At 50.0% G+C, this 23156-nt stretch overlaps 1 protein-coding gene across 1 annotated transcript in view; it reads right to left on the bottom strand.

The window, feature by feature from the left end:
- MYOM2 (myomesin 2) overlaps nucleotides 1-2698 on the bottom strand; it is a 73824-nt gene extending 71126 nt beyond the window's left edge. Inside the window, exon 1 of the mRNA XM_058719848.1 lies at nucleotides 2567-2698. Coding sequence (XP_058575831.1) covers nucleotides 2567-2689 — 123 coding nt within the window. The 5' untranslated portion in view covers nucleotides 2690-2698. The remainder of the gene's footprint in view (nucleotides 1-2566) is intronic.
- Nucleotides 2699-23156: the final 20458 nt, after the last annotated feature.

Here is a 23156-nt window from a genome sequence, read left to right as displayed (position 1 = left end):
TCCGTGAAGGGAAGAGCCCAGAAATGGCCCCGACGATAAGAGGTGATATGCTATCTTGACATGTCTAAACTGTGGCAGCCGGCACCCAGAGGAGGGTAATACACACTCGAGGGGACCCGTGCTTCTGTTCTGACTCAACTCGGCGTGTGCTTGTGCGGGTCTGGGAGTCCTCAACACTCCCCGTTCAAGGAGCACACACTTTGTACCGATTAGCGACGCGGGGCCGGAATCGAGCTCACACGGCTCCGGTGGTTTCTCCCAGCCCCAGACGGCCTTGGGCAGGGCAGGAAGAGAGCACTTCACTGCACTGATCCCACATCTACTCTCTGCTCACTTCTCGACACACTGTGTGGACGGCCATCAAAATCAGGGGCTTCCGAGGACCCTGCAAATGCAATTATCCTCACTTCTGCCCACTTTTCATGCCACAAACACGTGCCCCTGGCCCGTGGCGGCCACGCCTGAATCACAGAACCTGCATTTCAAGGACGGGGCCGTCTTAGAGGCCCCCCCTTGCCCCAGGGATGACGTCACGTCTTACATCTGAGCCTTGTGCCAGCGACCTCAGCTCCTCCTGCCTGTGCTGGCTTTTCCCAATCCCCTGGGTGACCCAGACCGAGCGGCAGGACCACCACGCGGCCCACGCCCACGTCCAGGCCACTCGACCTCTTCCCTGCCCAGTGGACCTCACGTCTCAGCACCTCCGTGTTGTCCCTGACCGCCCCAGACCGGGCATGCTGAGATCCCTGCAGGCTGAGCACATGCTCGCAGCTGCAGCCTTGGGTTGCAAGGCATTGATCTGAAACCACAGAGCGATTCCACAACTTGCCACGGATGATCTCATTCTGTCCTGGGTGGATCTCAGCCTTCCCTGCGAGGAAACTGAGTTTCAGATGGTAAAAATCATCTGCCCGGGTCACTGGCTCGTCGGAGACAGAGCCGACGTCCCACCTTGCACTTGTGACTCTGTGCCCACCTGCCCACACCCATCCCCGCCACTCACGGAACGCTTCTGACACGTTTGGGAATTAGGATACCAAAGTGAAATGCGAGCCTGTCCTCAAGTACAGGAGACCGTGCGTCTGTGACATGCTTAGACCTAATCCCTTCCTGCCAACGATATTTGGAACCCGCCTTCCCTGCCACCAAGAAGAAACTGAATTTGTGGACGCATTTCAACCACAATGCATTTATTTCCATTTAACAAAAGAAGCTGTGTCCTGTGCAGCTAAGAATGTCCCAAGTCAATGAGCGTACCAAGTGAAAGCTTTTCTAGAGGAAGGAAAAGGATTGGTTGGCGCCCACAGTGGGCCGATGCCCCCCAGGTAACTCAACCCTCAGGCCCCGAGACATGTTGTACCCACCCTCATTCACACCGAGGTCTACTTTCCCTGAAGCTTTTTGCAAACGACTTTGCACCAAAAGACAACTGAGCACAGAGCCACTCTTAAAATCAGCCTCGATGACAAATCTAATACGGTTTGACGTCTAATGTCTGGCGGCTGAATTTCTCCAGCGTTCCTCTGAATCATCTTTCGGAACCATGACCTGAACAGCAGAGGCCTGCCCTCGCGGCCACAGGGCTCTCCGGCTTCCAAGGACCCTGAGTCCCTGTGTCCTGACGCCGAAGCAGGATCAAATTCGATCAAGCAACGAGATCGTGTGCAGCTTCCTGGACGAGAGACGGTTGCCTTTTCTTCACAAGTTCAGAGAATTAAAAACAAACCAACAGCTCCGGAAATATTCCAGTGCCGTGAACTTTTACGCACAGAGTCTCTGGGTTTTGTGTGGGTGAAGGTCCCCCGTTCAGTGTTAGTTTCCAGTAAGTTCGCTGCAAATGTGACCCAGACCTGGTTTACTTAAAACTTCAATTATCTTTCTTCCACTCGCTCTTGGACGCCTGTGTCACTTGTGTCCGGGAAGTGAGAGCTGAGACCCAGGAGGTGGGAAAGTGACCCTTCTGTGCACAGGCCCCCACCCCAGCGCCCTCCTCGTGGACGCACCTCTAAGGGCGGGAGGGAGCACGCCGGCTCCGCCGAGGGCACCGAGCCCAGAGACTCTGCAGGACTATTGCTCATCACAGAGCACAGAGAAGGCGGTATGGGGAGCTGGCAGTGAGCCTTCTTCCCCTCCCCCAGACACCAGTGTCCAGGGCCACGCTAATGTCCCTGCTTCCTCCTTCTCTCCAGAAAATACCTTTTATTCCACACCTTTTCAATCTGCACTGCCCCCACAGACTCCTTCAGGGCTCAGACTCTGGAGAAAGGGCACGGGCTCCAGGCCCCAGTGAGAAACGCCGCAGAGCTCGGGTCAGCCGGCAGGTGCACTGAGCGGGTGGCACCCGATAACACTCGCTACCGTGACCTCGGGAAGCATCGGAAGCGTTAAAGTCTAGTCCGGGAAGGACAGACGCAGACCGAGCCGTTGGCTGTCTTGTCTGTCCAACGGAGCGCCCTCCCCCGAATAGGTCCACCTCGGACACCTGACTGCTACCGGCTCGGCATGCATCGTTATTCCTTCTTCCAAAGCCCCGGGTTAGAGAAGGAAAGAAGAAAAGGGGACTCACCCAGAGAGAAAGGAAAACGGCACAGAGGAGAGATGCCCTGCCGGCCTGGCTCGCCCACGATGAGGCTCTGGCTGAGGAAGACACAGCTACTCCTGCCTCCAAGTGCCCAGCCCTCCCTCCCATTTATGGCCTGGGAGGCGCTATATATAGCCACAGGGACTGCCCCACCCCGAACTAATACCTGCACCATAAGCCATCAGCCTGATCTAAAAGGGAAAATTCTTTGAGTCGAAAAAAATCAAAATCACAAAATGCACAGTGCCTGTCCTGTCCGCAAAGCGCACCTGTCTCTCCCCGGGCAGGGGTGTGACAATTCGGGGAGAGCCCCAGGAAAAGAGGGACGGGCCGGCAATACATGTGGCTGGCTCTCCCGACGCATTTTAACTTTTATGCATAAACTCTCAGACTTCACTTCAATCCTGTGGAACCACAGGTTCCCTGGATCATAGACTGCCACCTCCAGAGGAGTCTGATGATGGCCAGACTACCAGCAGGCATTTGCCTTTTGTCCCCAGGGCACTTGAGCGCTTCTGGTCCTGGAGGAAAGGAAGGCAGACTCTGTGGCTTTTTGGATGTGTGGATTTGTTTTGTTTTGTTTTGTGTTTATTCCAGAAACGATTCGAGCTTTCTCTGGTCTCATCCTGAGGTTAATTTAGCAGGAACTGTCCTCCTAAAAGAGGAGCCAGCCCAGTCGGCAAGTTACGTCTTATTTATAGTTATTACCACAGATGTGCGCTGCGTCTAACAACCAGATAATTGCAGGGTGTCCGTCTTTTCGCACAGCATGTGTCCAAATATAAATAACACATGCCTGGCACGGCCACGGGCTGTAACCTGGCACGAATCGCCAAGAGGAGGGGCCGTGTGGCCGTGGCCCTCGACCTCAGGATCCAGAGGACTGCGATCAAACCACAGCTCACCACGGAGGCCGTGTGACCTTCGGCCAGCTGCTCTACCTCTCTGTTTTCCCCACCTGGAAAGCTGTCTTTACGTTTCTTACAAACGTTGGAGAAAATACTATCCTGGGAAGGGCCTGGGCACTAAAAAAAACCCTGTGTCCGCACAGCTGGTGTATCAGGAACACAGCCAAGGACCAGCAACACAGGTCAATGAGTGTGTAAATCTCAGCTGAGAGTCCCTGACGTACTTGATCAGGGGCTGCACGCTTCTATTCGGGGCCTTATTCCCACTTAGTGTTCCAGTGGCCTAGCTTTTAATTTAATAAATGTTAGTTAAATGGGTATCAAATAAACACAGGTAGTTGGTGTGTTACCTGTTTAGCACCTTCTCGAAGGAGACCAATCCTGCCCTCGTCCATGAGCCCCGCAAGACAGTCCATCGTGGGCTATGCCCCCCGCCCATGGGCACCGCCCCACAATGCAGAAAGGACGATTCCAGGGGCCCGTCTCCCATCAGATGGCATCACAGCCAACTGAGTCCCAGGAAACTAGCCTCTTCTGAGAAAACAATCTCATTCCAGGGAGAGACCGTCTCCTGACGGGACCAGAGGCGGACCAGCTTCTCATGCTCCTCACCGTCCATTTCAGAATTGCCCCGGCCCCTCCTATAAGGTAGGGGCTCACCTCCTAGAATGCTGCCCTAGGAAAGGCGCACCGTCTCAGCCATACTACGTAGGGAAGCCAAACACTGATCTGGACAGAGCAGGTCCCTGACGGGAAGAGAGTCCCCCTCACTGAGGGGTGAGACCCATCTGTCTCGGTGTAGCCATCGCTGTCCTAGAAGATGACGCCACGGGCACTGTGAGGGGCACTTGCGGGCAGGCTGGGACCCTGCCCGTGTGCTCAGACACACCATACGGCAGTGGCCGCTAGACCTCCCCATCTACAGGACCACCAAAGTCTCTGCTGAAGCTCCCTGGACGCAGGCTCGTATCTTGCGCGACCCAAAGAATCCTGACAGACACATAGGAAAAACGATCAGCGATTTTATTTCCAAACCCACAGCTGGAGTTTGCACCATGCAAACGATAAGCAAAATCGGCATCAGTGAGAAATGTCAGATGATGTAAAAAAGGACACGGGACGCTAATAAGTGGCATCCGATATTTTCCATCAGAGGAACCAGGTACAGTGCGTGGTTCACAGGGCAAAGTCAAGTCCTCAGGATTTCATTAAATTCTAGCGTAGGGCCCAAAACTGATATTCAGGTCACAAAATCTATTTGAGTATTTGAAAAAAAGAGCAAAATTGTTCTTAAGGTATTTTGCTAACTTCCATATACTCTTAGAAAGCAACAACCAAAAAAATGGCCTGATGTATTTTAGAAAATGTCTATCCGACAGGCCAGATATTCCTAACTGTTCTACATTACAAAGGATGAGGCCACACAGAAAAGGAGCATCCAGGGGGCCGCAACGTGGGGGGTGGCAGAAACACGGGCCCTGGCACGCCAAGACTTGCGCCCGGCTTGGCCACCTGTGAGCCACGTGGCCCGTGGGACACTCCTTAGCTTGGATTTCCTTGTCTCTGAAGTGGGTCCCCCAGTGCTGCCCAGAGATAGCATGTGTCCGATACACGTCAAGGCCCTAACGGACAGCAGCTGTGGTGACGGGCTGGGGTGCCGGACCCCCAGCCCCAGGCTTCCCTGACTCCTCCTCGACTGGTCATCTCTCTGGCACAGGGGGTGTTCATTTCATCCCAAAGAACTTGATCCCGGTGGTCTGGCTGCAGTAGGACGGAGCTGCCCCCGGCCCACCCAGCCCGCCCAGCCCGCCCAGCCCTAGGCTTCGGCCGAAACGGGTGTCCTGCCCCAGATCAGCTCACTGGCTCCATTCACCTCTCTTCCCAGCAGCTGCCACCTACACAGGCCTCACAGGGCCATGCCCCCCTCGCCACGTCCATGAGGGTCCCGGTACATTCGCCTCCTGGCCCGTGAGCGTGCGGAGCTCAGGGCTGCCCACGACGGCTGGCTTCACTTCAGATCTGAGCTAGTAAAACTCTAACAGAGACGCTTTCAAGTGCCATACGGCCGTCTCTGCCTCGATCCCATTTTAATCTGCTTAAAATACGAAACTTCTGCATGAAATCTCTTAAATAACAATCTGATTCTTAAACTGGGCAAAATCTGATTCTTAAAATGGGGGGGCTCAGTTGGTTGAGCGTCTGGCTTTGGATCTCATGGTTCGTGAGTTCAGGCCCCACCTTGGGCTCTGTGCTGACAGCTCAGAGCCTGCTTTGGATTCTCTGTGTCTCTGTCTCTCTGCCCCTCCCCCACTGTTCTCTCTCTCTCTCTCTCTCTCTCTCTCTCTCAAAAATAAACATTAAAAAAAACAGGCAAAGGACTTGAATAGACATTTCTCCAAAGACAATGCACAGATGGCCAACAGACACATGAAAAGATGCTCAACATCCCTCCTCATCAGGGACGTGCAAATCCAAACAAGATACCACCTCACGTCTGTCAGAACAGCTAGCATCAGACAACAACCACAAAAACCCAGAAAACAAGTCGTCGGCGAGGATGTGGAGGAGTTTGAGGCCACGCACACTCTTGGTGGGTGTCTTTGTATTGTTTCTGCTGTGATCGTTTCTGACAGTTTGTTCTCATCACCCCAACGGGGACAGCCAGCTTGGAACACCTGGTGGAGAGGTTTCCACATCGCTTCCCTGGGCGTCTGGGTGTCAGGTGATCTCCCCGCGAAGGCGAATTACTAGTTCTCCCCTCCTCCAGACGTCTGAAGTAGATCACACTTCTGTACATACAAGTACGTCTATTACCCCTCTATCCATAACACAACTGCTCCTGTCGGGACAAGACTCTTACCCAGAACAACTACAAATTCAGCTTCAATACAAATAAGGAGGGGCACCTGGGTGGCTCAATTGGGTAAGCGTCCAACTTCCACTCAGGTCACAATCTCACAGTTCATGAATTCAAGCCCCACATCAGGCTCTGTGCTGACAGCTCAGAGCCTGCTTGGGATTCTCTCTCTCCCCTTCTCTCTGCCCGCCTTTCTCTCTCTCTTTCTCAAAAGTAAACATTAAAAAAAAAATTTAACATAAATAAGGAAAGAGATGACAGAGAAAGAAAGAATAGATGTATGAGAGATCAGATAGCTGATAGACGATAGATAGATAGAAGATAGATAAGGTGGATCAATCAATCGATCAGCCAGGATGAGAGACGCAAAGGCCCCTAGAGAGAACTGTGTCTTCCTGCACTCTGTTCTTGACCTTTGGACATTTTCCAACTCCTGGCTGGCTGAAAGCTAGGAAGGCAGAGACCCGCTCTAAGAAGCTGAGAGAACAGTGGAGCTTTCTAGCAATGTCACAGGGCTGGGGAGAAAGAAATTGGAGCCTGAGTCAGAGGACGCGTGCAGGACGTGAAAGGCCAGGATGCAGGAAGGGGGCGAGGCCCACGGATGTGAGCCCAGGGCGCAGCACTGACTTTCACCACAATGCACTGCGAGAGCAAAAAGCAAACAAAAAGTAGTAAAGCGGCAAAGCAGGGTTTCCAGTGGGTCCATGGTGCTACTGAGACCAACACTGGGATTTAGACCCTCCAAAAAGATAGGGCCTTCTTAAGCAACCCAGGTTCTCCACGGGGACCCCGAACAGAGTGGGGGCACCCTGGAGGCAGAGGGCCTCCTGCTCCTCCAACCAGCTTTGCTTGTCCTCAGGACCCGGTGGATCCTGGTGCCATCTCCCCGCTGCCATTCAGGACAGGTGGCCCCATTCCATGAGACCAGCATCACTCCGAACCCGGACAATATCTCTAAGGCAACTTCAGTCATTCAGGCCAAGTTCACTAAACAGGAAGACTATTGTTTGCTGTGGGTGCTGTAATGACTGTCGCAATCTTGGTGGCTTAAAACGACAGAAATGCAGCCCCTCCCTATTCTGGAGGCCAGATGTCAAAACTCGGTATGTCGGGGGCCTGTGCTCGCTGCAGGCTGCAGGAGGGATCCTTTCTCCTCTCTTCCAGCTCCTGATGGCCTCCTGTCATCCACCACCGTGGACGCCTCTGTCTCGGGCACCTCGGTGTCTGTCTCCACGTCTCCTTTCCTGTCTCTGTGTCCTTTTCTGTCCCTCATCAGGGCACTCACATCGGATTTAGGGTCTACCATAATCCCGTATGATCTCAGAACAGTCTTTAATTATATCTGCAGGAACCTTACTTCCAAATAAGATCACATGGTGTGTGGCCAGTGGGTGTGAATGGGGTTGGGGGTGGCTATTCAACCCAGTACAAAGGCCTCTAGAGTATGCTAATCACAGGGGGCAGCTATATCAGTTAAGTGACGGAGTCCTGACTTCGGCTCACAGTCTGTGGGATCGAGCCCTACCTCGGGCTCTGCACTGACTGCACACAGCCTGCTTGGGATTCTCTCTCTTCCTCTCTCTCTGCCCCTCCTCCCTCCATCTTTCCTGCTCTCAAGGAAATAAATAAAAGCTTTAAAAAAAAAGAATAACCCAATCATATAAAAAGAGCCCAGATTTCCAAATCATTGGAATTATCATACCCTTTTTTTGAATATCTGCAATTACTGTGTTCAAGAAAAAAAAGGGATACGATGGAGAATTTCACCAGAGAACTGTATTTTTTAAAGAACAGCATGTATATTTTTTGTAATTTATTCCTTATTCTTTTTGAAACAGACTCTATTTTTTAGATCAGTTTTAGGTTCATGGCAAACTTCAGTGGAAAGTACAGAGGTTCCCATACACCTCATGTCCCCACGTGTGAACAGCCTCCTCCACTATCAAAATCCCCACCAGATGGTACCTTTGTTGCCACTGATGAACCCACACGGACACGACATCATCGTCCAGAGTTTTCATCAGGGTCCCTCTTGGCAGGGTGCTTTCTGTGGGCTTAGCCAAATATATAATGGCATGCGTGCACCATTACAGTATCACACAGAACAGTCCCAATGCCCTCAAAATCCTCTGTGCTCCACCTGTCCAGCCCTCCTCCACCCCCACTGATCTTTTCCTGCCTCCATAGTTTTGCCTTTCCCGGAATATCAGAGTTGGAATCACACGGTACATTGTTTTTGCACACAGCCTCCTCTCCCTCAGCGTCAACATTCAAGGTTCCTCCATGTCTTTTCACCGCTCGAAGGGGTGTTTCTTTTTAGTGCTGAATAATATTTCATTGTCTGGATGGACCACAGCATCGCCATCACCTACTGAAGGACATTCCGGCTGCTTCCAAGTTTGGGCAAGGATAAATACAGCTGCTATCAACATACATGTGCAGGCTTTTAGGTGAACATAAAACTTTCAATTCATGAAACTTGTTTTCCTGAGTCTTCAACTCATCAGCACCACTGATGGATCACATGGTAAGAGAATGTTCGGTTTTATAAGAAACCACCAAACTGTCCTCCAAAGTGTCTGCACCATTCTGCATTCCCTCCCGCGGTGAGTGAGAGCTCCTGGGGCTCCCCCTTGTCACCAACCCTGGGCGTGGTCAGTGCTCAGGCTCTGAGCCTCTCTAACAGGAGTGAGGTGATACCTCAGCGTTGTTTTACTTTGCATCTCCGTAATGACATGTGCCACAGAACATCTCATAGGCTTACTTGCCATCTGCCTGTCATCTTTGCTGAGGTGTCTGTTCAAGTCTTTTGCCCATTTTAAATCGGGTTTTCCATTTTCTTGCCGAGCTTTACAAGTTCTTTATATATTTTAGATATCAGCCCCTTATCAGAGATGTCTTTTGCAAATATTTGTCCCTGACTGTGACTTTCTGCCCAATCTCTCCACAATGTTCTGCACAGAGCAGAAGTTAGTTTTTCATTTTAATGAAGTCCAGCTGATCAATTATTTCTTTCATGGATCATATCATTGGTGTTGTGTCTAAAAGTCACTGCTGTCCTCAAAGTCATCTAGATTTTCTCCCAGAATTGATTTTTTTAAAGGATAAAAAGAAAATTCTAGAACTGAAAAATACAACCAATGGTAAGAACTTAATAAAGAGCTTTAACAACACTCTGTTGCTCTCCCTCTCCCCCTCTGGCCCACATGCCCTCCCATGCATGGACTCCACGCCCTCATGTGTGGAAACTCCCGGAGCTCACAGAGGGTCTGGAACACTCTGGATGCCCCTCAGGCAGGAGGGCGATCTCCTGGTTCATGGGATGTTTGCACTGACTCAGCAGTTGGGTCACCATTAGCCCCAGGAGAAAGGCTGCTCTCACATGTCCGTGAGCTCCAGAAGGTGGAACACAGGTCAAACTCACTAAGTAACACAGAAAATGTTAAAAAGATCCAAGTCAAACTTTTGTATGTGAAAACGACCACATCTGAGATATTTTCAGTGCGCTGATGGGGTTAACAGCATATTATGTCAGAAGAAAAGGTCAGTGAATATATTGGAGATATAACAACAGAAAATATGCAAAATAAAACAATGAGGCAAAAAAAGGCAGGAAAAATGAAAAGAGCCCCCGCCCCCAGGACAAGCCTGGCCCCCACCGCACACAGCAGTCAGGAGGCAGCAGACCCCTCTTGGGCCAGCACGATGACCTCGAAGTCCCCGTCACACAGGAGTTAAATAGGTTCCAGGGCCCCCTAACATCATGCAAAGTCCCTCCCCCCCACCTTATACAAATAACTTCTCCTCCTCTGCGGACCCCGCGCCCCACACCTGCCCTGAGGCTCTTCTCTCGCCCCCACCCTCTACACCATTGCTTCTCAGTGCCCCCCCAATATGTCCCCATAGTCCCCAAATGTCCTCCAATCTCCCAGACCCTTTCCTCGGACACACATCCTGCTGCAGCTGCTGACCTGTCCTTCCAGCCAGACCTTGGAAAGAGCTGCGTACGGTCACATTTTTCCATGCATTCACCGTCCCCAAACCCTTTGTCTAGTCCAGCCTGCCTTCCACTCCTGCCACATCACACCCCAAAATAGCTGGACATCACCATGGCCACCAAATCCAGAGTCTTTGTCCTGCTCTCCCGCTGTCCACCTGTCCCCATCCTCTGAGCCCACCGACTGTCTTCCCGCCTGGAGTCCATGCTCCCTGGGCCCCTGTCCCTGCCTCCAGCCCCTGCAGGGCATGGCTCATGCCCCCTCCCTGCTCGTCCGCAGCTGGGCCACGGCTTTTGAGGGGCAAGGCTTCGATGTCAAGCAACCTCTCCGCCTTCTTCTGAAGAGTAAATGGAACCTCAAACCCAACAGGTCAAAGACCAAACTCGTGCTCTCCCTGCAGCTCACCATCTGGCCTCTGTCAGTGTCCCCTACCCCTGAGTGGCACCAGCCATAAGCCGTGGACACCTTCCTTAGGCCACACATCCCAGGCGTCATCCCTCCTGGATACCCCGTCCAGCCTGCCACCCGCCTCGGTCCACACCGCTGGGCGCCACCTTGTCCCGCCTCCCGCATCCCACCGCGTGCCCCAGCCGGCTGCAAACTGTCCTCCAAACCAAGTCCCACACAAGTGTCTCAGAGTGCACACCTGGAGAGTCACCCCGTGGCACCCTCACCACCACTCTGTCTCACCCACAGCCCCGCCTGGCCCTGCCTTCCTCCGCACGGTCCCTCCTGCCTCTTCCAGCCCCCGGCCTAACTCCCGTTCAGACTCCCCCTCAAACGCCCATTTCTCAGATGCCTTTTCCCACCCCAGTCTGTCAGGTTCCTTTGTGACACATTCCCGAGAGCCGTGTTTCCTTCTCCCAGGGGCCCTGCCTCGACTGGCAGCCACACATTCCTTACGGCCACTGCCCTGCACGACCGTCTCTCCAAGCCGACCGTGAACACAGGGTGTTTTCCCAACCCCCGGAGGTGCAGAGATACACCTCAAGAAACATTCGCTTCCCGAACCAGTAAACCAAATAAATTCGCTAATGTGCCTCCTTTTTTATCAATAAGAAACTGAGCGGTGATAAAACCGATAGCCTTCCCCAAACATCAAAGCAACGAGATTGGTCAGTATTTGGGCGTCGCTCAATGGCTCTGTACTGAGGCCCGAAGTTTTTCCATGTTTTGTAAATCAAAACACAGCCTAGGAAACCTGGCAGGCAGCCCTCGGCAGGTATCATATGTGCATTCTGCCCGGCGTGACCTCCGTCGTACCCGTCGATGAGGTGGGGTGTTGGGGCCGCACACCCAGGGCTGTGGACACACGTAGCCCAGCTCACCTAGCAGTTACAAGTTCCTCTCTGACTCACGAGGATCTTCCGGACCAGGTAGGGGGTAAACATTTTCTCGGCAGAGAGAAACCCAAAGGGGGTGTGGAGACCCAGGCGGGAAGAAGAGAGGCCAAGACCGAGGTCGCGTATGGTTTGCGTTAGACCACCGCAGGCTTCTGCATCTCGGTAAAACTCAACACGAGCACCGGGTGATGTACAGAATTGTGGAATCATCATATTACATGCCTGAAACTAACAGAACACCGCATGTTGACTGTACTTCAATGTAAAAGATGAAAACGTGGCCCTGGATGCAATACGCATGGTTATATCTAAAACTGTACGAATCGTCCACCTGCCCGAGTCAAAACCATACAACGGGCTCCTTTCTCCCGAATGAACTGTACCCAGTGACCACAGGGTTGTGAGAGACAAAAGTGGGTGCAGATCCCCTGACTTTGACTGAAACGGTGCCTTGTGCATCACAGAAACTCAACAAGTACCTTTTTTTACCCTGTAGATTCTATTTACAGGTTTCTATTTACAGATACGGCCCTCCATTAATGGGAAGTTTATCTCTGCGATGTCATTAAATAATCACAGCGAGGCTACAGAGGCCGAGATCTGGCCACCGAGCCCCGAGCCGGTCGTCAAGGGCACTGGCTCCGGGCCTGGCTGGTAGGTTTGCTAATCTGTTGTCAAAGCTGCGTGACCCGGGCAGGATCTCCTCGACCGCCCTGGGCCTTGGCTTTCCCGCTGGTAAAGTGAGACTTGGACTACACGATCCCCGTTTAGGCCCCAATACGCTACAATTTCAATCCCGAGTGATCATGTCCAGGGAAGGGAGCGTCCCCGCACATGGACACAGTCACCAGCTGCCTGGCTCCAAATAGGATCCAGGAAACAGGAACCAGAGAACAAGCCGGCCACGCCAAGAGGATTCCATTCTGAAAGCACTTAATGGCTTAGAGATTACCAACAATGCGGCCCGGCCATGTGCTTGGAAGAAGAGTGGTCGTAATAAAATAAAAATGGATGGAAGGCCCTCGTGAGCACATTCAGCTGGCAGGGCCGGCCTGTCCTGGCGGAGAGGGAACCAGCCAAGGGCCCCCGGGCTCCAGGAGAGGGTGGGGCGGCTGGAGGCTGGGACAGGAAAAACTGTCCGGGGTCACAGGGCTGTGCGATGACTTTGAGCCAAAATTTAAGTACCTTGATGTCAAGGCCATCGCTATTCAGCCTCCAGGGAGGGGTGGTTCCCAGGTCAAGGTCAAGGTGAAGGCCATGATCCTGTTCTGCACTGGACTCTGGCTAAACCTCCAGGGGTGGTTACTGGGTCACGTCTGCTGAGACCCTAGGCTTGATGCATAACAAAAGCAGGCTCTGGGGGCGAATTCTTCTTAAATCCGTGAAAGTCAGAAACGGTCACTAGAATCCTGTGTCACTTCCCTGGCATTTCTACTCCCAGCGGGGTGGTCTGTTCCTGCTTCCTAAGGGCAGGCTGTGCTCGGGCGGGGGCCCCTGTGATGAGACTTGGCTTCCACCCCGGGCGAGGCACGGAGGCATCTCCCCCAGGAGGCTGATGCTGTGATTACTCCAAATCTACCGGCCCACGCAAACCTTAAGACTGTGCCCTTAACAGCTGTCCCCAGTTCCCCCAGGACAGCAGAGAGCATGACTTTTTCCACCCGCATAACGAGGTGGGATGAAGGAAACTTTCTTCTCGGGGTTAAATGGAGGTCAAGGCAACACTCACCCATCATCCTCAGACAGCTAAGCTTTTGGATGTGCCTGGCTTAGGATGAGCCCCGCTCTCCAGCACATTCTCAGGAACTGGGTCCTCACGTGGTCTCCGGCTCTTCGAGTCTGTTTGCCGTGGGGAAGCTGCCATCGCACAGCGGCCTCTTCTTCCGAGGGGCTCAAGCGCCAGCCTCCAGCAAGTCCCTCTGGGGCCACCGCCATCATGCCAAGACACCCATTAGGCCGCAGGCAAACTGACTAAAAGGAGAGATAATGACGCCAAATAAGTGGCCGTACACGTGGTCCTAGACTGACACTCCAAGCGTGCATCCTAGAGATGGTCACCGATGAGCCCTGTGACATCAGATCACGCAAATATGCAGCCTCCCACTAGATCGCAGGCGGTGAAAAGATAGTAGTCAAACAAAGCAATCACTAAGATCTACCTCACCCCCAAGCGTCCGTGGTTCTGTCACAACGCGGGGACCACACAACCCATGACCCACACGGGGACCCCCTCAGCAGTGGGAGAAGGGACTAATAATCAATACGCTGCGACAACGGGCGTGTATCTGCCATCACCCTGTGAGGGGTCATTTTCGTGTCAACTTGACCGCGCCCAGGGAGGCCCGGGGTGCTGGTGATTTCCGGGGCGTCTGTGGGGGTGTCCCCAGAAGAGATCAGCACGTGAGCGGAGAAGCCCTCTGAAATACAAGCAGGCAACATCCAATCCGCTGAGGCCCGAAAGGAGCCCCAATCCCCTCCCTCTGCGGGGCTGGGACAGCCGTCTCCTCCCGGCCTCGGACCTCGCTTCCCTGGCGCCCAGGCCGTCGGGCTTGGATGGAGTTCTACAGTGCCGCTCCCGGCGCCCAGCTCGCAGACGGCACACGGGGGGACTTGCCGGCCTCTCTCATCACGGGAGCCGATGCCCGTAATAAATCTTACTTCCATCGACCCAGCGACCGACCTGTCCATCTACCCGTGGCGGACCGGTTCTTTTCCTCCGCGGACGCTAACACACAGCCTCGTTATAACCAACATGAGATAAGCATCCAAGAACGGGACAGCGCCGGCCACCTCACACTTTGATCAACGGTCACCACCGCAGGAGGCACGCTGCATAAAAGGGAAACACAGGTAGGCTCTCTCTGGGCGAAGGACAATTGAAATGTTTCTCCAAAAGACCAACGTTTGTGCGGGGTCCGCGTCGTTCTGCCTACTTTGCCCGTGAGCTCTGTACTTAGTTATTTTCTTTTATAACTACGTGGTGCTTACACGGGAGTCATGTCACTGAACCTGGGCTTTCGATTGTCATCCTTCCTTAAGTATTTTTTATTATTTTTTTTTTTATTTTTGAGAGAGACAGAGAGTGCAAGTGGGGGGGGGAGGGCAGAGAGAGAGAGGGAGAGAGAATCTCAAGCAGGCTCCACACTCAGCGCAGAGCCCAACGCAGGGCTTGATCCCACGGCCCTGGGGTCACGACCCGAGCAGAGACCAAGAGAAGGACGCTGAACCGGCTGAGCCACCCAGGCACCACCGTCATCCTTCTTTAAAAGCATTTCTTCCGGGGCGCCTGGGTGGCTCGGTCGGTTGAACGTCCGACCTCGGCTCAGGTCACGATCTCGCGGTCCGTGGGTTCGAGCCCCGCGTCGGGCTCTGGGCTGACGGCTCGGAGCCTGGAGCCTGTTTTGGATTCTGTGTCTCCCTCTCTCTCTGCTCCTCCCCCGTTCATGCTCTGTCTCTCTCTGTCTCAAAAAAATAAATAAACGTTAAAAAAAAAATTAAAAAACAAAAAAAGCATTTCTTCCATCAGAACAGACTTTCTTACTTGCAGAAGATTCTGTGGGGAAAACGTACACACACCACACCAATGGCAGAATATCTTAAGTTAACGGAAAGTTTATGTGCACAAAATTCTCGCTACCACCAATTAGGCATAAAACCACAAGTCTCAATGCCAGGGGCCCAGGAACACTCACTTATTCGTAAATTAAAAGATGATCTTTCTGAGTTAAATTTGGGAGTGACGTTGGGAAACTGAGCAAATTATTTTTAGATACGCACATAGATATGTTATTACCGTCTCACCCCGGGAGAGGTAGAAACCAGTCTCATTCTCTCGTTATAGTTCAGCGATGTCCCTGCACATATAATAGATACCCAATAAGTACTTCTTGATTTGGTTGTTTTAAAAAAATAATGAAATAAACTGAGCTAAGACATGTGGTCAAGTCAGGGATGGAACCTGCTTTTAAACTATGAAATGTAAAACTATTAAGTATCAACACTAACTGTTTTGATGTACCAAGGAGACGATATAAAGTATCAACAATTAGCAAGATATGACTCAAATTATTATAGTGTTTTTCTCATTTTTTAAATATTTATTTTGAGAGAGAGAGAGCACCCACCAAGAGGGGAGGGGCAGAGAGAGAGGGAGACACAGAATCCAAAGTAGGTTCCAGGCTCTGAGCTGTCAGCACAGAGCCCGACGTGGGGCCTGAACCCACACACCGTGAGCTCATGACCTAAGCCGAAGTCAGATGCTGAACCAACTGAGCCACCCAGGCGACCCATTATAGTTTTTGAATTCAGTTTTACATTTTATTTTTAATTCTCTGTAGATTATCAGGTACTATTTCTTCAATCTAAACATTCTCAAACGTTTTGGTCAAACACTCTGGAGCCCTACGCACCCTTAAAAATGACTGATAACCCAAACAGCGTTTCTTCATGTAGGTTGTATCTACCTACATCGACCACACTAGAAATTTAAACGGAGAAATTTTTTATAAAATTCATGTGCTTTTTTCATTTTAAAGTAACAAAAACGAACCCATTATATATTAACACCAACAACATATTTATGAACAATAACGATACTTTTGAAGACAAGAAAACAGCTAGAGTGGCACGTTTTCGTATTTTTGCCAATCTCTTCGACGTCAGGCTTAGGGAAAGACAACTGGGTGTGTGTTTGTGCATTCGGTGTGTTGGGACCCAAGTGCGGGCTGAGATGTGTGGAGGAAACCCAGTCAGGAGCAGGGTCAGCCCCATCAGATGGCTGTAGACGGTCTTCCTCATCGTGCTCTGCCACACGGCTAACTTCCGGAGGATGAGCCACGACGTGGGATCTGAAACCACACCAGCCCCTTCGACAGCTCCCACACATGGGTGGATCTTCACCCACGCAGAACCTGGTAACGTCACACATTGGCCATTTGGAAAATAATAGTTCACTGAATTATGCAATCCACCCAAATGCCATCACCCGGAAGCAAAAATTCACATTGTTAAAACAATCACTGACCTTATCAGCATTATGCAAATGATTCGGACCCCTCGGCTCCCTAAGAGATATCAGAGATCTCCCGGAGACTCCTGGCCACACCTGGAGAAGTGCCATACCAGCCTCTTTTAAAGCTCTGCACCTTCCAGGCTTGGGAAATCTCGCCAAAGGGAGAATTCAACTTACATCCACTAGATGGAGCTCCAAACCCTCAAAACCATCTTTGTCCTTCTAAGGGGGAAAAAATGTACCCATATCAATAACTTTGAGAAGAAATCCAAAAGCACTTTATGAGAGAGAGGGAAAACATTAAACAAATTTAACTAATTTTATTTCTGGGGCACCTGGGTGGTTCAGGTGGTTGAGCATCTGACTTGATTTCAGCTCAGGTCATGACCTCACGGTTCATGAGATCAAGTCCCACACTGGGCTCTGTGCTGACAGCTCAAAACCTGCCTGGGATTCTCTCTCCCTCTCTCTCTGCCCCTCCCCTGCTTGCACATGCATGCTCTCTCTCTCTCTCAAAATAAATAAATAAACATTTTTTAAAATTCTATTGCCAACAATCTTTTGCAATTTTGGGAAAAATTATATTAATCCTAACTTGGCTCCAACTAGTCATAGTAATAGTATCTAACCAAAAACATATCAGTGTAAAGAACTCCAAGTTGATTAATGGCAGATTAGTTGTTTATAACAACTCTTACACTGAAAATAAACTTTGGAATATCTGAAGGGGTGTGTGTGTATGTGTGTGTGTGTGTGTGTGTGTGTGTGTGTTTGTATATGCTGTGATGGTTAACTTTAATGTGTCAACTTGGCCATCCCATGGTAACTAGATGCTTGGTCAAACACCAGTCTAGACGTTGCCATGAAGGTATCTCTTAGACAGGATTAATAGTTAAATCAGTAGGCTTGGAGTAAAGCAGATAACCCTGCATGGTACTGGGTGGGCCTCATCCTATCAGTTGAAGGCACTGATAGAAAAAAGACTCACATCCTCAGAAGAGGGAATTCTGCCCATGGATCACCTTCAGACTCAAACTGCAACTTCTCCCTGGGTCTCCAGCCTGCTGCCCAGCCTTCAGGTTTTGGACTTGCCAAAACCCCATAATTGTGGGATCCAATTCCTTACAATGAATCTCTCTCTAGGTCTGGTTTTTACATTTGATTTTATGTGTTATCTTCTGTTGGTTCTGTTTCTCTGGAGAACGCTCATTTTCTCTCTTTCTCTCTCTCTCTCTCTCTCTCTCTCTCTCTCACACACACACACACGCACTCACACACACTCACACACTCACACACACAGAAGAACTGACCAAGAATTTCACAAGGAATACCAGCCTAAACAGAAAAGAATAATAAAGTCCTACATGATGAGTATGGAAACAATTTTTCCTTGATGGCTTCTGTTAATCACACACACACACACACACACACACACACACACACACAAAACCCTTTCATTTGACGGCCTCACTTAGGAAGGCAGAAATAAAACTCCCGTGGCTGAGAGGAGGTGAGGAATCTGGCGGGCGACCCCCTCCCAACCAGGAAATCCAGAGGGGCACAGGTCAGGGTGAACACGGAGCGATGCACAAAACCACAGCCTCGGGTCAACCCCCCAGTACCATCACGAGAACCTTGTGCCTTGAGCTTGGTTGAAGGGAGTCCCAAATTAATGGTTCCCACCCCCGCCCATCCCCCAGCAGCCTGGTGGAACTAAATGTAAACAAAAAGGAAAAGGCACCTCATTGGCAGGAGCAAATGGTTCCTACAATCTTTCAAACACAGTAACTAGCACATTGTCAAAGAGAAGGAAAGATCCGTGACAACTACCCCATGCATCAGAGACAACAGACAGCGAAAACAGATTCTGAGACTTCTGCCGTGGCCGGCATCAGGCAGACACAATATGCTGTAAACCGGAGAACCATGCGCTCTTAACAGATGTGCTTACGGCATTCGCCATCAGGGAAATGCACATCAGACCACAATGAAACACTGCATGCCTGCTACATGGCTATGATGTTCAAGGCTGATGGTAACCAGCATCGCAGAGGACCCGAGAAAACAGAACTCACACATACCGCTGGTCGGGATTTTAAACGGTGCCCCCACTCTGGAAAACCATCGATGCCGCTCCCAGGTACACACTCCAGAGAAATGAAACCAGGGGCCCACACAAAACCCATGCATGAGCGCTCACAGCAGCATGGCTCATCAGATCCACAAAGTGGAGACAGCTCGACCATCCAACAGATGATCAACAGGTAAAATAAGACGTCGCGTACCGGTCGTGAAGACCGCCTACTGGGCGATTCCATTTAACGAAGGGTCCAGAAGAGGCCAATTCTTGGAAGCTGAGAGAACTTAGTGGCTGAAAGACTAAGGAAAAAAGGGGAGTGACCATTGGCGGGGACAGGGCTGATTTGGGGATGAGGAAGACATTCTAAAGCTGACCATGTGATGGGTGCACAGCCCTATGAATGTGCCACACACACACCAGGGAATCACACACTTTAAACGGGTGAAGTATATGGTACGTGATAGATACAGATATAGATATAGAAAACCTTGGATTACGAGTGTTCCGCAAGACGAGCAAACATTTCTAATAAATTTTAACTTGATAGACGAGCGATGTCTTGCAATTCGAGTCGTACGTGACACCAAATGTCACATGATCACAACTGAGCCAATGGTTTTTGAAATTTGCTTGGATGTACGAGTGCTTTAGGTTAAAAGCATGTTTCTGGAACAAATTATACTCACGAACCAAGGTTTTACTGTGTGTGTGTGTGTGTGTGTGTGTGTGTGTGTGTGTAGCCATGGGGCTAAAATATATGCTAAACCACTGAAATAAAAGGCAATCCTGAAGGTATCTAAGATAACAGGAAACCATAAAAAGGCACACCTCAGATTTTAAAATAACCAACTAGAGCTCTCAGAAACAAAAATTAAATAGCCAAAGTCAACAACACAATGGGTAAACCTAACTGCAGATTCGTCACATTTCACGAACCGGAATATGAATCAGAATAAATTATCCAGAGGGGCGCCTGGGTGGCGCAGTCGGTTAAGCGTCCGACTTCAGCCAGGTCACGATCTCGCGGTCCGTGAGTTCGAGCCCCGCGTCAGGCTCTGGGCTGATGGCTCGGAGCCTGGAGCCTGTTTCCCATTCTGTGTCTCCCTCTCTCTCTGCCCCTCCCCCGTTCATGCTCTGTCTCTCTCTGTCCCAAAAATAAATAAATAAAAAACATTGAAAAAAAAATTAAAAAAAAAAAAAAGAATAAATTATCCAGAGACAAAACTGCTAAGAATATACAGAATAATGTGAGAGCTATACAAGGTAGAAAGTAAGACATTCTAAAATCTGCTTTATTAGAGATTGACACAGAGCCAAAATGTGAAGAGATGATAACATCTTTCCAGAACTGATGCAAAATACCAATCCACAGATTCCAGAAAACTCACAAATGCCAAGCAGAAGAAAGACAAAGAAATCCACACCTAAACTGACTGTGAGAGAGACAGAGAGGGAGGGCGAGCCGACAAAGAACCAAACAAAAGCGGAAAGGGGTCCGGGGTTACCCGCAGTTTGAGGACAGTGGACCCTCCACAGCAGCCACCGAGAACAGCAATGCCGGAGCGGTGTCCTCTGTGGCCACGGGGAAGCGGCTGCCCCCCGGAACCGTGTCTGATAACCAGAGAGCAGATCCCCCGAGAACAACAGCAGTGCGGGCGACATTCCAGACAAACAGCCACTGAGAGACTTTCCAAGCAGCAGAAAACGCTAAGGGTGTAACGCAGACGGAAGGAAAACGGCTCCGGGTGGGAAATGTACGGGACAGAGCTACAGGGCAAAGAAAGCGGTGAACCACCCCAATCCTATAGAAATGCTCGTCCATGAAACTCACGGAAAAAAAAATTGCTTTAATTGGGTTCAGTTTTATAAGACCTCGATGACATCCTAACGGGACACGCATCGTGGCCCACATCGCCGGCATTTGCCTCGTTTGCAGGACACGCTCATCTCGGGGAAAGAGGGCACGCGTGTTTTTGTACGTGGCCCAAGTCAAACGGCTTTTGCATTTTTAGAAGGTTGTAGAAACAAAACCAAACACAATAAAGAAAAATACAAAGACCAGTAGGTCCACCGAACCTGAAATATCTACTGTCTGGCCCTTTATGCAAAACGTTTGCTGACCGTTGGTCTGGAGTATTTCGATTACAGGGTGGTGTTCTTTGGATTTGCTTTCTTTTCTTTTCTGTCCTAGATGCAAAAATATTTTCAGTGAAAAGAGCAGCTTGTTTTTCTCGGGCAAAGAAAATGTGGTTATAATGGGAGAATGTGGCAGGAGGTGACTTAACAAATTAAACCCCAGGAGCCAAGGATGGGGTGTCACTTGAAACGTGATGTCCTTAACTTTGCTAACAAAGTCACCTGGGAGCTCCTGACCACATCTGACAAGCAGCTTCCCCGTCGTGGGTCTGTCTGCCACGTGGATGGCCACGCTTACCTAACAAAAGTGAGTTTCTCCTCAAAACAAAATTTAAACCCCATGAAGTTTGAATGACTGGACAGAATTGCTGGCATGTATGAATTTATATTTGAAAATTTCAAATGGAATTATTTAGAGATATACTTCTTTTTTTTAAAGATGGATGAAGTCCTTTTAATATATGATGCTAGAACAGCTGGGTATGTACATGGCAAAATAGATACCCGGCACATGCCAGACATGAAATTTAGTATGGGGGCGCCTGGGGGGCTCAGTCAGTTGAGCATTCGACTCTTGATTTTGACTCAGGTCATGATCCCAGGTTGTAGGATCGAGCCCCATGTCAGGTTCTGAGCTGACAGCATGGAGTCTGCTTGGGATTCTCTCTCTCTCTCTCTCTCTCTCTCAAACAAGTAAAAATTAAAAATCTTAGTATAAATTTATATTATACAAAAATTTAGTAGACACACACAAATTGTGGAAGCGGAGATACAGTCCTAAATGTAACAATAAAAGCTATAAAGCTCTTGAAGAAAATATAGAATATCTTTGCAACTTGGGAAGAGACAAAGACTTCTTAGGTCACAGAAAGTAACACCACGAAATAATAAAATTGGTATGTTTGGACTTCATCAAACGAAAATACTTCTGCTCATGACACAACATCACAGAGAAAATTTAATGGACAAACCTCAAATTGGGAGAAAATATTTCTTTGAATGTATATCTGACAAAGAATACATATCCAGAACAGAAGAAGTTCTCACAACCCAGTAGTCACGTGAACAACCTGCTGTGGTTTGAATGTTTCTATCGTTCCCCGCCCCCGCCCCCCACCCCGACAAAGTCATGGGTTGAAATCCTAATGCCCACTGTGTTGGAATTAGGGGCCTTTAGGATGTCTCAAATCATGTGGGTGGAGCCTCATGGCTAATTTAAGTGGGATTAGCCTCTTAAAAAAGAGACCCGCCATAGCTCCCAAACTTTCCACCATGTGAAGTTACAGCAAAGAGGCAGCCACTTATGAACCAGAACGCAGACCCTCACCGACCAGAACCAGACCAGCTGGTGCCTTGATCTTGGACTTCCCAGTCTCCAGAACTGTGACATTTTTCTGTTCTTTATAAGCTACCCAGTTTATGGTATTTTGTTATAGGAGCCCAAATGGACACAACCTAGTTAAAAATTCAGACAACACTACACAGAGGGAGATAGAGAGACAGACATAGAGATATGTAGATATAATTAGTCATCAAGGAAACGCAAATTAAAACCACAATGATACCACTGAATCCTCATTAAAACTGCTAACATTAAAAAGACTGACAATACTGGGGCACCTGGGTGGCTCAGTCGGTTAAGCATCCGACTTCGGCTCAGGTCGTGATCTTACAGTTTGTGAGTTCAAGCCCCGCGTCGGGCTCTGTGCTGATGGCTCTGAGCCTGGAGCCTGCTTTGGATTCTCTCTCTCTCTCTCTCTCTCTCTCTCTCTCTCTCTCTCTGTCCTCCCCGTCGCACTCTGCCTCTCTCTCTCAAAAATAAACATTTAAAAAAAAATTTGTAAAAGACTGACAAATACCAAGTTTGGCAAGGATATGAGGCAGCCAGAACTCTCGGGCATTGCTGATAGAAATGTAAAACTATACAACCGGGGCGCCTGGGTGACTTGGTCGGTTAAGCGTCGACTTCGGCTCAGGTCACGATCTCACGGTCCGTGAGTTCGAGCCCCGCGTCGGGCTCTGTGCTGACAGCTCAGAGCCTGGAGCCTGTTTCGGATTCTGTGTCTCCCTCTCTCTCTGCCCCTCCCCTGCTCATGCTCTGTCTCTCTCTGTCTCAAAAATAAATTAACGTTAAAAATTTTTTTTTTTTTTAAAAACCGTACAACTGCTTTGGAAAAATATTTGGACGTTTCTTGCAAAGTTAAACATACACCTTCCCTTTGGTCTAGAAATTCTAGTCTTA

The sequence above is a fragment of the Neofelis nebulosa genome, chromosome 3 (genome assembly GCF_028018385.1).
Source record: "Neofelis nebulosa isolate mNeoNeb1 chromosome 3, mNeoNeb1.pri, whole genome shotgun sequence".
Classification (NCBI taxonomy): domain Eukaryota; kingdom Metazoa; phylum Chordata; class Mammalia; order Carnivora; family Felidae; genus Neofelis; species Neofelis nebulosa.
Note: the sequence above shows the minus strand (reverse complement) of the source record. Positions and strands in the feature narration are given on the sequence as shown.